This window comes from Labeo rohita, unplaced genomic scaffold, assembly GCF_022985175.1.
Source record: "Labeo rohita strain BAU-BD-2019 unplaced genomic scaffold, IGBB_LRoh.1.0 scaffold_1747, whole genome shotgun sequence".
Taxonomy (NCBI): domain Eukaryota; kingdom Metazoa; phylum Chordata; class Actinopteri; order Cypriniformes; family Cyprinidae; genus Labeo; species Labeo rohita.
The window spans coordinates 1-14,806 of NW_026127942.1; the positions used below are offsets into that span (position 1 = coordinate 1).

Sequence of the window (14,806 nt, forward strand, 5' to 3'; positions counted from 1 at the left end):
GGTCTGGTCAGTAATTTTATTTTTTGTGATTTTTACAAGACCCACCCAGGAGCATCTCAGTGTCCATCAGTCCATCTGGTAAAACAGTGGAGGGAGATTCGGTGACTCTGATCTGCAGCAGTGATTCAAACCCACCTGCAGAAATCAGCTGGTTTAAAGGAGGAATGTTTGTAGGATCTGGAAGAATCTACAGCATCTCAAAGATCAGCTCTGATCACAGTGGAGAATACAAGTGCAAGTCCAGAAATGAACATGGAGAGAAATACTCTGATACTGTGACTTTAAATGTCATGTGTGAGTTTTATGAATCATATTATATTTTTTAACCACATACAGTATACCAGTTTGTTTCCTTATTTGTCAGTATGTTTTGTCATATCCAATCCTGTTAAGCATTTGGTATATATTTTGCTTTGTATTTCAGCACTCGGATGTTTCTTATCCATTGCTGTTGCTGCTGTTGTTGGTGTTTTACTCGGTGGAGCATCAGGTGCTTTTGTGATGTACATGTGGTAAGAAGTGCCTTTCAAAAATAACCACTGTATTTTTGCAGTTTTAATTTACTAGATTTTGGTTAAGTGTTATGTTTAAATAAAGTACACTTGTTTACCACACATCCGTGTACAAGAGTTAAAGGAGAAGTCCACTTCCAGAACAACAATTCACAAATAATTTACTCACCCCCTTGTCATCCAAGATGTTCATGTCTTTCTGTCTTCAGTCGTAAAGAAATTATGTTTTTTGAGGAAAGCATTTTAATATAAATGCAGCTTCAAAGGGCTCTAAACGATCCCAGCCGAGGAAGAAGGGTCTTATCTAGCGGAACGATCGGTCGTTTTTTTTTTTTTTTCGGAAAATAAAAATGTGTATACTTTTTAAGCACAAAAGCTTGTGTAGCACAGGCTCTGGCATGCACATTCACAACACTACGTACTATTGAATCATGTCGAAAGGTCATGCCGAATGTAGGCAGAACTACAGACCCCGTGTTTACAAAGCAAACGCGCAAAGAATAAGAAAGTGCAAGTAAGTCAAACGCTGTTTACAAATAAAAAGGTACAATGTGTCGGACGATTCTGAAGTTGTAGGAGAAAATAAGATGGAGTTTTCCATACTCTACCTTTTTTAGCCGGAGTACACAGACGATGAACTTAGACATGTTTCGAAGTAGTGATGGGAAGTTTGGATCATTTTACCGACTCTGACCTCGTTCAGCAAAATGAACGAATCTTTTTTTCGAGGCATTTTGTTAATTTTAGCAAAATCAGCATCACGTGACAGCCCCATAAGATTTTTTGAAAAAAATGGCCGATCGTTTCGGTAGATAAGACCCTTCTTCCTCAGCTGGGATCATTTAGAGCCCTTTGAAGCTGCATTTAAACTACTTTTTTGAAGTTCAAAATCGGGGGCACAATTGCAGTCCATTATATGAAGAAAAATCCTGAAATGCTTTCCTCAAAAACCATAATTTCTTTACAATTGAAGACAGAAAGACATTAACATCTTGGATGACAAGTGGGTGAGTAAATTATCTGTGAATTTTTGTTCTAGAAGTGGACTTCTCCTTTAAAAACTACGTTATCCAGTAGTAAAATTAGGTTTATTAATGAATCTAAATGAATCTAATTTCTAAACAACATTATTGTAAAAGTAGCCACTTGCTCAGTCACTTAAAGTTCAACTCAAAGTCCTTCAAGACTTGAATATCTTCAGGTGTGTGATTGAATACAGGGTAACGTCCCTCCAACATCACAGCAGATCAGGACATATAATATATAAGTATATTACTTTTCATGTATTTGTTTATGTTTTTAACTAATGTGCATTTTTAAATGTTTGCTTTTTCAGTCTTACTAAAAGGAGGAACAGAAGATCTGCTATGAAGGAGTCTGCGGTGAGATGATAACAATAATTTACAGTGTTTTTCTGCATGCAGAGATGTTTCCTATAGCCATCCAGAGATATAAGAGTATAAGCCACATGAGTCTATAGTTCTTTATCCAGTAAAAAGTTCCTCTAAACATTAAAGTCAGTACTAATTTTTAACATGAACTCATAATGTTTGCATCCTTCTGTCTCTGTAGATCTCTGATCCTAATGAAGACACATATACCGCTCTTCAGCTCAAGTCCACGACCTCTGACCTGTACGACACACTCACAGTAAGTGAGACGTCAAAGTCAGATCATCATCACAGACGATCACATGACTGATCTCTCGCTCTCTTCGACACAGATCATTCGTCGCAGACCTCGTGAAGACTCGTGATCCTCAACATGAGAATCCAACAGTAAGTGTCTGAATCTGCAGCTCTTCTCAATATAATAATTTAAACTCTCTTCAGTTGTAGTTTGATTGTTTTATGTATCTTGTGGAAGGTTTCATAATGTTGTTGATTAACTTTAGTTAGTTGTTTTTCATCTTATTTTTTTATTCTGCAGTAAGAGGCGGAGCACAAAGGAACTAATCCTGAGCTCTGTGGGCGGAGCCACTCATGATTGACAGGGATCATTAATGATAAGTCAGTGAAGCATTTTCTTTCTTTATAGCTTAGAAAAGATGATGTAACCATAAAATTAAATGAACGTTACTGTATATAAATATAAATGTTAAAGTGAAGTAAGCTCACTGTTTTAACATTTAAAGATATATTTTCATGCAACATTTCAACTGCACATCTTCACAGTTGGACAATGTATTGTTGTATTGTCTCAAAGTGCTGAATGATACCAGTTTTTCTTTCCTTTGTTTTGCTGTAACTTTCCCTTTAAGTGATCAGTTTTAATTGTGATCCTTTCATATGTGTTCGTTCAAACTTCGCTCAAACTACCACCAGAGGTCACCATCTCCTGCTACTGACATCAACATTGATGTGCATCAGCTGTAAATCACCATTATTCATCTTCATGTATATGTTGTTTTATTCTGTACTATGTTCAAAGTTCTTCATATGATTGTATTATGATTCTGAACGCATTCATTCAGCAATTCATCTGGACTCTTCAGTTTTGTTTTTTTTTTAATAGCGTCTCTGTACCTTATTATTATTTGAATATGTTTCCTTTTATTTTAGACTTTAGGCTACATTTCTGAGTAAAGCAAAAGACGTTGAGTCATTTGAATGTCGATTCTGATTGCTCAGTTTAGTAATGAGAAATGTTTATGCTTTGTGCCTTCTTTGGTATTCCTTAGGTAATTAAATCTCATCTATGCTTCAGCGAGTTAAAGAAAATTAAAAGAAAATTCACATTTTATATGATGTTTTGCATGTTTTCTATTGAGTGTTTGTGTTATTGTATAAGTGAATCACGTGATACAATAACCAAAAATGTCCAGCAGTGAGTGACAGACACCAGCACTGGAGTGAATAATATGATTCTTTAAACGCTTTCTTACATCCATGGCATTTTGCTTAAGCATTGTTTACATGCATTTTAGCTTTTACGATCTCTCTGTGCGTATAACAATTACACCAATGTAAAGTTCCTGTAAATCTTACACAAGAGATGGTGTGATACTGACCACATATGAGGTCTGAATGCGTACCCAGCTACATGTTTGGTTAATTGTTACGACCCTTGATGTTCTAGGGGTATACGGGTCGCACACTTAAATTTGTAAGTAAGACATTGGCAAGTTGAATGCCCAGCACTGGTTGCAACCAAAGTGATGACAAACTAAGTACTTTTATTAGCAAAGAGTGTTTATTTACATAAAGTACAAAAGAAGTGGTAGCAAGTGAAATATTTACAAGTGAGAAATAGTTGTTCAAAGTCAGATGCTAATAGAAAGACTGGCTATGGGTGCGGCTAAAAATAAACCAAAAGCCCAGTCTAACTAATCACTAGTCTGATCTAAAAATAAAAGGGGGAAAAAATAAATCTATTGAGCAAAACACTCTAACTGGCTACACTATCTAAATCAAAAGGGATACATAGGTTGGCACGCACCATCTTACCTAGTGTATCTCTAGACAGCAGGTTACCTACATGTTGACATGTATACCACATATCTTACTTCCCTAACCCAGTCTCTCAACCGTGAATAACATCAGCAAATTGACAGAAAAACAACAAAGTGTAGCCCGAACAAAGTGAATCTCAAGACTGACTCTAATTCCTGAAACGGCTTCTTAAAAGCCAGCTGAAGAATGGGGATTGGTTGAGGACGGTGCACTGAAACAGATTATCGTCAAACCAGAAAAAGAGAATAACAGGATTGGTTGAAGTACTGAGATGTGCAGCAGCCAATCAGAAGAATGGAGTGACGGGATTGGTTGACACAATGGAACATGAGCCAACCTATCAGGAGCAGCAAGGATGGAACCACTAAGGACCTGAAAAAAAAACAAAAACAAAAAAAAGGGGCAACAGACAAAACAACCACCCAATAACGTTCTGGAATGTAACATTAATGTTTTAAAGCAAACATTTGAATGTAATATTTTAAGGATGTTTTTGTAACGCGTGTAAAGGATGAGGAAGCAAAAATGCAAGTTAAACCAGGTTTATTGAAAAGGGTGAAATGGGCAAAAACACAGTCACTGATAATGTCTCTCGGATGGGTGGTACAGGGACAAGATGGTCAGCGTGAAGTGTAGAGAAGAGCGATGATCCAGCGGTGAGTAGTAATCCAGTGTAAAATAATCCAGGAAGAGATGAACCAGAGACGAGACCACGATCAACATCCAAGACGACGAAACACACTGAAGACACTCACTCACGGACATCAAAACAACGATCTGACAAACGGGAGAGATAGCAGTGAGGTTTTATAGAAGAGATAATAGACAACAGCTGGTGCGGAGTAACGAGATCAGCAGACGCGCTGATGAGCGGTGACGTAATACACAACAACACACACACACACGTCAAAATACGAGACATGAAGAACACGGTGGATTCATGAACCGTGACAGTTTTTTAGTTTTTTTTTTTTTGTTTTTTTTTTTTCAAATAACGTTCCTATAATGTTAAATGTAAACAATGATATCACATTTTAACTGTAACATTTCAAGGAAGTTTTGGTAATGTTTTTGAGGTAACAGATTATACAATATTCTTAATAAAATATTGACATGATAACTAAAGAAGAACATTATCTCAGCCACATTAGGAAAATATTGTAAGGATATCACTGAGTTCTAAGATAGCATAATGTTTTTATAAAATATTGTCATAATATGATGTGTTAACAATGTGTTAAAAATTTTAACTGCATCATTTTGAGGATGTTTTGAGGATGTTGTTTAGGTAACAGAATAGACAATATTCTTAATAAAACATTGACACAGTGTTTCATGGTAACTAATAAAGAACATTATCTCAACCACATTAGGAAAACATTACAAGTATCCCAGCTAGAAATGTTTTAACGTTCTGGGAATGTTTTCAGCGGCAAGTTGTTGTTGTTTTTTTTAGCTCTAATAAAGCTTGCCATCACATTAGATGTGGACTTGCATTGCTCTGATGTCAAATTTTGGTTGAAAGTGAAAACCCAACCTTTGTTTGATGTCAAGCTCCAGCGTCATTAAATAACTCCAAAAACAGCATTACCAGCTTCACTTACTATAAACCAGATTATTCTGTCATACATTTAAACAAGTTATTATTGAGATTAACAGAGGTTTAGATGCTGACGTCTGTTTAAATCATTAATCGCAAATTAATTGTGATTAATCGCATACAAAATAAAAGTTTGAGTAATATATGTGCGTGTACTGTGTGTAATTATGTATATATAAATACAAACACATTCATGTATATGTCAATGTCTATTTGTCATATATACATCAACCAATTATGCTATGACATAATATGCTAAGTTCAAATTTCATTAGACAACCTGAAGGAGCAGTAATTTCCCTGTCTAAATCATAAATCAAATTCTACATAGCCTGTTATAGCCACTGTCTGTTTTCAGTTTGTTAGTTAGTTCTTTCCCATACAGTGTGTCAATATATTACACCTGCAAACTTGTTGCTTTGAAAGTTTCTTTTGCAGTTTCTTTTCATCTTGTGAACAGGGGTGACTGGTGCATTTCTGCTGCCCCATAAACACCACCTAGTGTCAGAGAGTGAATTTCCATTTTCATTCAGCCAATCTGCCATTTTTGTTCAGACCAGATAGATGTAACATATAGATTTGCTTTCATATGCACATTTACATACAAGGCTAGATTCACAAGAGAGAAACAGATCAAGAACACATCCGTCTGAGGGTAGGAAAGTGGTCAAAGCCTGTCATAATCATCCAGCCCTGATGTATCCCAAAGTTGCAGATCAACTGGCTTTCCTTCGACTGTCACCTTGGCAGAACAATTATCAAAAACAGTGGGGATGAACTCCACTGGAAAATGATTGTAAGTGTAGCTGATCAGAAGGCATGTTTTTCCCACAGGCCCACTTCTGACAACCACACACTTTATGGCCTCCATTTGTGTTGACTTAGCATGCCGTCCTGTTAGCACTCAGATTTTATAAGTGAACGAATCAATAAAATCTGCTCCAACTGGGATTATCCATCCTCACAATTCAACAACACAGCAATTCCACACAAAAAAAGAGATGTGCAGTGGAGTAATTAAAAGAAATGTGAAATGTCTAACTCGACAGAGCGAAAGTTAGTCTCCTGACAACATTCCAACACACATGCTGCTACTCCAGTTAAACAAGCAACCACCACCCAAAAAATCTCAGAGGTTAAATATGATCAGAAGGTTCAGAGAGTTACATATTAGAAAATTAAGTCAACCTTGTGCTTAGATGTTGTTTTATAACAATATAACATATATATATATATATATATATATATAGATATAGATATAGATATAGATATAGATATATATATATATATATATATATTTAACCACTTTAATTCTATCAATTTTTATATTAAGTTTACATTTCTCAACATTTAGAATAATATTGTAAATTAAACAAATTAGCCAACATTATTTGTTTAGACTGCGCGGCAGACCACCGTCACGAGACAGAGGCCAGCTTGCAAATTGAGCTTGAGTAAGAGGAGTTAATGCTTAGTTTGCACAGTTTGCACATGCGACACTATTTTAGACTTTGGGGTGGAAAAATTACACGATAATTTCTGTGATTCATGTAATGTTCTGTTAAGTTGAGTGAGCAGCAAACGGTTAGGCCGCGATCACACCGAACGCGTTTTTGCAGCGAGAGGCGCCTTTTTTGAATTGTGTTCTATGGGCAGTGAGCGTTATGCGCGCTGTTTATGCGCCTGCTGCGCCTCGCGTTTTTGCCGGAACGCTCTGAGCGCCTGAAGTTGAAAAAAACGCAACTCTGAGCAGAAAACCGCCCGACGTCATCGCGTTTTTTCCATTATCCAATCGAATGAATGAAGGCGGGCCTTCTGTTGTGGTGACGAAAGTTTTACGGACGCTTAAAAAGTCTGGAGACTGCAGTGATGGAGGAGAAACTTTTGGTGTCTATCGCGGGTTACCCGGAGCTGTATGTTTTAAGTTTTTTGCTGATATGACAGTTTACTTAACAGCTAAAAACCAAAGATTTTGGAGCGCTCGCGCTATACTCCTTTGATTAGATTGACAGGACAGCTTATTTGATGGTTTGCTAGCAACATAAAAAACCGCAACGCACTGCTCTTTTTTTAAAAAGTCACCAGAAAAAGGCAGTGCGGTGCGCCTCGCGTTTTTAGAACTAAAAAACGCGTTCGGTGTGATCGCGGCCTATTAGGCGCGAATATTTTTTTAAACATGCACACCGCGTGAGCTGTTTGGGATGGTCAAGTTACATGTCGCAGTTACGCTTTTCTCCAAAGTGCAGAGAACGATCGTGCAATCCAGGGTTTTACTGAATATTTTTGGCTGCGTAAAAAAAAAAAAAAAAATAATAATAATAATATTAATATATATATATATATATATATATATATATATATATATATATATATATATATATATATAATAAAAAAATAAAAAAGAATCGTTCCAACACCAGAGATGTGTCTGACCTCAAGTGCGCGATTCATATGCAAACGTTTGTTTACGTTACATTAACACATATCATTTGAGAAATGACAAATGGAGCTTCTGATTGTAGCTGTTTGCTGGGCTTAATTAAAAACGACTATTTGCGTTCTTCTTGAACAACAGCTTAGAGCCCTGCATAATGTGTATCTGATAATCATTCAGTCTGTCTTGAATGCTAATAAGTTTCCGCTAAAAAGTGAAACTGAAAGTAAACCGTGCTCTACAGGAAAAGCCTTGAATTACTGGAAAACATATCAGGGCTGTGTTTGTTTGTGTGTTCCTTCACTGTCAGTTTATTTGCAGTTTAATTTACTTCTTATACTGCCCCAAACTACGTATTGCAATGTTATTTATATTTATTAGATGATACTCATTTATTTATGTCATACTATGGTTATATGAAATAATCCACAATTTAACAATCATTTAGTTCACGATTCCTCTACCTGAAGACCTGGAGATAACCAGTACAATATTGTGCGTTCATTTGTGGTTTATCCTAAAGACCAGCTTCATTTAGCAAACCAGTCAACCAGATTCGGTTCGATTTATTTATTTACAGCATGCAATAAAGTAATTTACAGCTTTCTGAGAAGCCAAAATCGAACGGACATTCAAACATCAAACTTTTTTTTTTTTTTTTTAATGTTGTGCCCTAAGTTGATGTAAGCTAATTTGTGTAATTTTGTAGCGTTGTTAACTAAAGGTAAAGTCCCCCTGTAGTGAAAATTAAGATTTACATGTTGTTTAATTGTCAGTGTGGTGTTTTTAATATGCTTTTAGACAACCATTTGCCAGTCCATTAATCAACACCACTGCTGAGTATTTTCTCCTTAAAACTGTAATTTCCCAAAGGCTGTTCCAGAAATGCGGTTTGATATGGCCCTTTTTTGCTACATCTCAAACTTCAATAACCAATCACGTCAAAGGATAGATTCTTATCATCAGCATGCAAAATATACCAATAGGATTATCAGCACAAAACCAAATATTAAGTAGAGCATTTAATAGAGCATACAGAGCAATAAATAGAGCACAACCGCTAGGCGCTTACCGCTAACTTAAAAAATAACCCGCGGCAACAGTGTAAAAGTAGCTCAGACACACCTCTACCACATTGCCGTCTGCACTTTACTCGCATATGCTCGCGGGTGCGAACTGGACTCACAAACTAGGCTGCATTCGAGCCTTCAAGGTTTGCTGAGAGCACAACATCGTAAAGTAAGTAACTTTAACAAATGATACAGTATCCACTGTAGTTGTCCGCTAGTAAAGAAAAATAGGTTTATCAGTCATTATCCGTGTTTCGACTTTATATTGCGTTTACTACAGTTCAGTTAGTGGATCAGTGGCTTTGGTGTGACTGCGTGCATATTCATAGATCTGTGTATAGTAAATGAGGCAAGGGGGGTAGAGTTACATTCAAGCTATCACTGTAAAAAATTGCACTGTAAAATAACAGTAATTTACTGGCAGCTGTGGTTGCCAGCATTATACTGTTATTTTAAAGCTCTCTACCGTTAATTTACAGCTCTTCATTTTTACAGTATGTTACCGTTATTATACCATGTGGTAACTCATTTTATTTTGGAAACCGATTGCTTCAAACCATTTGAGTTTTAAAAAAACTATTGTTTATATGTTGTTAGTACAGTGAACTTATTTAATTTGAGTCCACTAAGAACAATATTTCTTAATATAAACCCACAAACACTAAAGAAGCAATCGACTTTTACTCAAATCTTTATACTGTAGATTGTCATTAACTAACAAAAGCACAAATTTGTGTAATAAAGTGCTTAAAGAGATTGTCACTATATCAGCAATTCCACAATTACTGTCTTTAAATAAAGCAGCAAAACATCAATGTTTGTGGCTCATCATTGCCTGAAGCACAAGCTCTACTCTCCAGCACAATGGTGACCCACAAAACTAAATTAAACTGACAGATCTCTCTTGTACAAAAACACATCAGTTAGGCACAATCAAATATTTACTCTCCTTACCAGTTAATGACTTTGCATAATTGTTTTTCTATGAACATTCACTAATATTTTAGTGAAAATAACTTGATTTGCTCTGTAAATCTGATTGTTATGTTTTACAGTATATTACTGTTTTTTCTTAAATTAACAGTAATCAACTGGCAGCTCGGTTGCCAGCATGTTACTGTTTTTCTACAGTGTGTTGCCGTAAATTAATTACAGTTTATTACTGTTAAATTACATTTCATGCTGTTTTTTTTTTCCATCGTACATCTTTAACCCTTTAAAACCCACAGCAAAATCCTCAGTTTTAAATGAACACTTATAATGTGTCAACACTACAGTGTTTGAGTAATACTGAATTAGTGCTGAAGTTAATGAGATAATTATATGATTGATCACGTTCTGATTGAGCATTAGTGATGAACACCAGCTGTTAACAAACAAAATTGCTGAATGAAAGAATAACACAAGAACAACTGACTTCAGCCACAGCCTTAGATGTGAAAATATATATGTGTATATATATATATATATATTAATGACTACAAAGAAATCTGGAATTGTTTATGGTTTGGTAATAACAGGTTTTATCCAGGGTGTTTTCTTTTATCGAATATGGATGGCAAATAAAAAAAAAAAAAAAAAACTGGGTATGCAGATATTAAAAAAAAAACCACTCAAATAAATAAATAAATAAATAAATAAATAAATAAATAAATAAATAAATAACTAACTAACTTCTGTATATTTTAGATACACACATCATGGGTGAGGTTTTGTAGTGTGCTGGTACCCAGCATGCATTGCAGCATGAAGCTTTCGATTGTCACCATTGTTGAGATTCATATGCTGATTCTTCATATCTCTATTTGAGTATAAATGTTACAGTAGTTTTAAATTTTAACTATTAAATTCTTCTTTTCTGGTTCCCACATTATCAAAAGATCTCATGCTGTAACACAATTAGTGGAAAAAAAAAGCTACAACAAATAAACACACACTCAAAAATAAACTCTTAATGAGTCTCACAAGACTCAGAACCAGCTCAGTAGATGACATTCATGCCCAACCAAACATAGCTAACATCAACTGACCAGCATTGTTGTAACTAATGCATCATAAAAACCCAGTTATAGCAAATATATGTGTTTTAATGTCAAGAGTCAGGAGCCCAATTAAAGCAAACACTGATCTCCACAATGGTATCGTCAAACAAAACAATAAAACATCATCATCTAAACATCTGTTCATTCTCAATAAGACCTTCTATAGACATCTGACAGAAATAAAATCAGTCTGGTTAGAAATGCGTGAAGTTGGTAAAGCTGTGTGTTGAGTTGTTTAAATTTTCAGTTGATTTCATCTAAGGCTGTGGCTGAAGTCAGTTCTATAGTTCTTGTGTTTGTCTTGTTTCTCTTTCAATCAGTGATTCTGCTCATTAACAGCAGCTGTTCGTCAGTGTCTGAAGTCACTCATTAGTTTTCATTATCTCTGTAAGGTGGACTATATTAGTAAACTCATGTAGGAAATAGTGAATGAGGGTGTAGAGTTTGATTTTAAACACAGTCTCTGAGTGTCGATTTTGAACGCTGTTAATTCACCATACATAGCAGCAGGCTACTTTTTCGAAAGTGACAAATAATACCCAGAACGCACTGCTTTAATGGAAAACAGCATGTTACTGTCAAAATTTGGCCGTTTTTTTACAGCAATTTTTAACAGTGTATTTTAAGGCATAAGAAAATTATTTTCACAAGAAAATACCATTTAAATGTCATTTTGATGATCAAAGATAAGTTTTAAAGGATAAAAATTCTGACTACAGAAGAACTTTAACAAGATTGTCTTAAGCTGAACTGTAGAATCTACACTGTTAAAAATTGCTGTAAAAAAACAGCCAAATTTTGAACCTTAAAATGTCAAGGTTCAACAGCCCAACTAAAGTAAACACTGATCTCCACCGTGGTAGTGAAAGAAAAGAGAAAAAAAAACCTAAACCTCTGCAACTCTCTTCTGTTTCAGTATTACTCAAACACTCTGTAGTGTTGACACATTATAAGTGTTCATTTAAAACTGAGGATTTTGCTGTGGGTTTTAAAGGGTTAAAGATGTACGATGGAAAAAAAAAACAGCATGAAATGTAATTTAACAGTAATAAACTGTAATTAATTTACGGCAACACACTGTAGAAAAACAGTAACATGCTGGCAACCGAGCTGCCAGTTGATTACTGTTAATTCAAGAAAAGTAATATACTGTAAAACATAACAGTCAGATTTACTGAGCAAATCAAGTTATTTTCACTAAAATATTAGTGAATGTTCATAGAAAAACAATTATGCAAAGTCATTAACTGGTAAGGAGAGTAAATATTTGATTGTGCCTAACTGATGTGTTTTTGTACAAGAGAGATCTGTCAGTTTAATTTAGTTTTGTGGGTCACCATTGTGCTGGAGAGTAGAGCTTGTGCTTCAGGCAATGATGAGCCACAAGTACTGATGTTTTGCTGCTTTATTTAAAGACAGTAATTGTGGAATTGCTGATATAGTGACAATCTCTTTAAGCACTTTATTACACAAATTTGTGCTTTTGTTAGTTAATGACAATCTATAAAGATTTGAGTAAAAGTCGATTGCTTCTTTATTACACTTTAAGTGTTTGTGGGTTTATATTAAGAAATATTGTTCTTAGTGGACTCAAATTAAATAAGTTCACTGTACTAACAACATATAAACAATAGTTTTTTTAAAACTCAAATGGTTTGAAGCAATCGGTTTCCAAAATAAAATGAGTTACCACATGGTATAATAACGGTAACATACTGTAAAAATGAAGAGCTGTAAATTAACGGTAGAGAGCTTTAAAATAACAGTATAATGCTGGCAACCACAGCTGCCAGTAAATTACTGTTATTTTACAGTGCAATTTTTTACAGTGTGTCTGTCACACCTGAAATGTAGTTTTCGAAAGAAAATCATCTGCTGTGAGACGATGGTCACTGAATCAGCCAGGCCACGCTGACATCACAACTCAGAGGTTCATGAGACGACACAGTGACCCACAGAAAACAGTGATACAAGTATATATTTCACATTTACATTCAGTAATTTACCAGACATACACTCTAAAATAACACTAAAAATGATTCAGACACCAGATATAATTTTTTAGTATTTTTTACTAGTGGGTGCACGACAACATAGTTCATTTCTGTGAGGATAGAAAAGTAAAGTAAACTGTGCCATACTATACCCAAAAATTCTTCATACCGTGGACTACCAATTGATTAAAATTTGGGACCAAAAATTGGATTTGACACTTATACCTGACTATGTTTTTTTACATACCTTTTTTATCAAACCTTTTTATCTGACATTACAAAATGAATTTGTTTGAACTTAAGTTCTTGTCATATTTTATTACCATTTTCTAAACTATAGCGAATAAACAGTGATAATGTAAGAAATGTTAAAGGTGTCTGAATAAACAGAAAATAACATTTGCATTATGCAATGGCATGTTCAATGTAAAACTTAGTGACAACATGATTAGGAAAATAAGTAGCATGCTTAAAATAAGAGAAAGGGAGTGAGGTGTATTTCTTTAAACAAATTTAAAATAAGTGCATTTGTTTGTACTTCACCAAACAAAGGATAAAAATTTCTGTCTTCACTTGTGCCAAACCTCTATGAGTTTATTTCTTCTGTTAAACAAAAATAAGATATTTTGAAGGATGTTGGTAACTGAAGAGTTGACTATAGCCATTGACTTTCATCGTGTTTTTGTCTATACTTTAGGAGTCAATGGCTATGGTCAACTGTTCGGTTACCCACATTCTTCAAAACATCTTATTTAAAACTCATAATTGGAATGCTTTGTCTAATCCCAAACATTATCATGTGATTCACAGGATCAAACTGATCTCATCTCAAGATTGTGCTGGTGGGTAAAATTGGATCAGGAAAGAGTTCATCGGGAAATACCATCCTGGGCAGAGAGTGTTTTAGCAAGGCTGTTTCACCGGGATCAGTTACTAAGATCTGTGAGAGAGGAGAAGCACAGATTGGTGACCAGATAATTTCAAGGCCTGTTTGACACAATGACAGAACAGACAATGAAGGCTGACATAGTGAGATGTGTTAAAATTCTCTTATGATACACATTAAACTGCAGATGTGATATAAGTATCAGTACTGGATCTGTGCACTAGCTCTTAAAGTGACAGCAGTCTGATATACCTGCTTCTGTCTGTGTTATTAATGTTAATCAAATAACAAAAGACAAAGAAAATCACGCACTGTTCTTGACTGAAGCACTTTTAACTAAGGAATCATCTATATTCTATCCAATGCATTGACAACAGAAACAGTGACTTTATGTGATGACTATGATTTTATTTAGTTTTATTTTGTTGAGTATTTAAATGAAGGGACAGTACAAGGAATATGACGTAGCATTAAAAAAAAACAAAAAAAACACAAGGTTAGATGACATGTGGATTTTAATAAGTGGCCAAATAAACGGACCTGGTGTTTAAATGTTTTTTAGTGTCTTTTTTTTTTTTTTTTTTTTTTTGTATGTGCTTTTTCAGTTTAATAGTTGTACTTGAATATTCCTGAACATTTGTTCTTTGTACTCAAATGTGGATAATAAACTGCAGAAGCTTTTTTTAAGTATGAATCCTGCATGTCAGTGTGTCAGATGTGTGGTTTCATCCACAACACAAACACAAGCACACATGATGCTTTTTAGCATCTGTTGTCTCGGCTTTTTGAGGATATGAACATAAGATCTCCAGAGCT

At 34.9% G+C, this 14,806-nt stretch overlaps 1 protein-coding gene across 1 annotated transcript; it reads left to right on the forward strand.

Annotated features, from left to right (window-relative positions):
- Positions 1-49: 49 nt before the first annotated feature.
- On the forward strand, positions 50-2,967 carry LOC127158867 (carcinoembryonic antigen-related cell adhesion molecule 6-like; the record flags this gene model as incomplete). Its single annotated transcript, XM_051101838.1, has 6 exons — positions 50-294; positions 425-512; positions 1,849-1,894; positions 2,085-2,162; positions 2,236-2,290; positions 2,442-2,967. Coding segments are annotated over 5 exons (490 nt in total), but the record flags the coding sequence as incomplete, so codon positions are not given.
- Between the last annotated feature and the right edge of the window lie 11,839 nt (positions 2,968-14,806).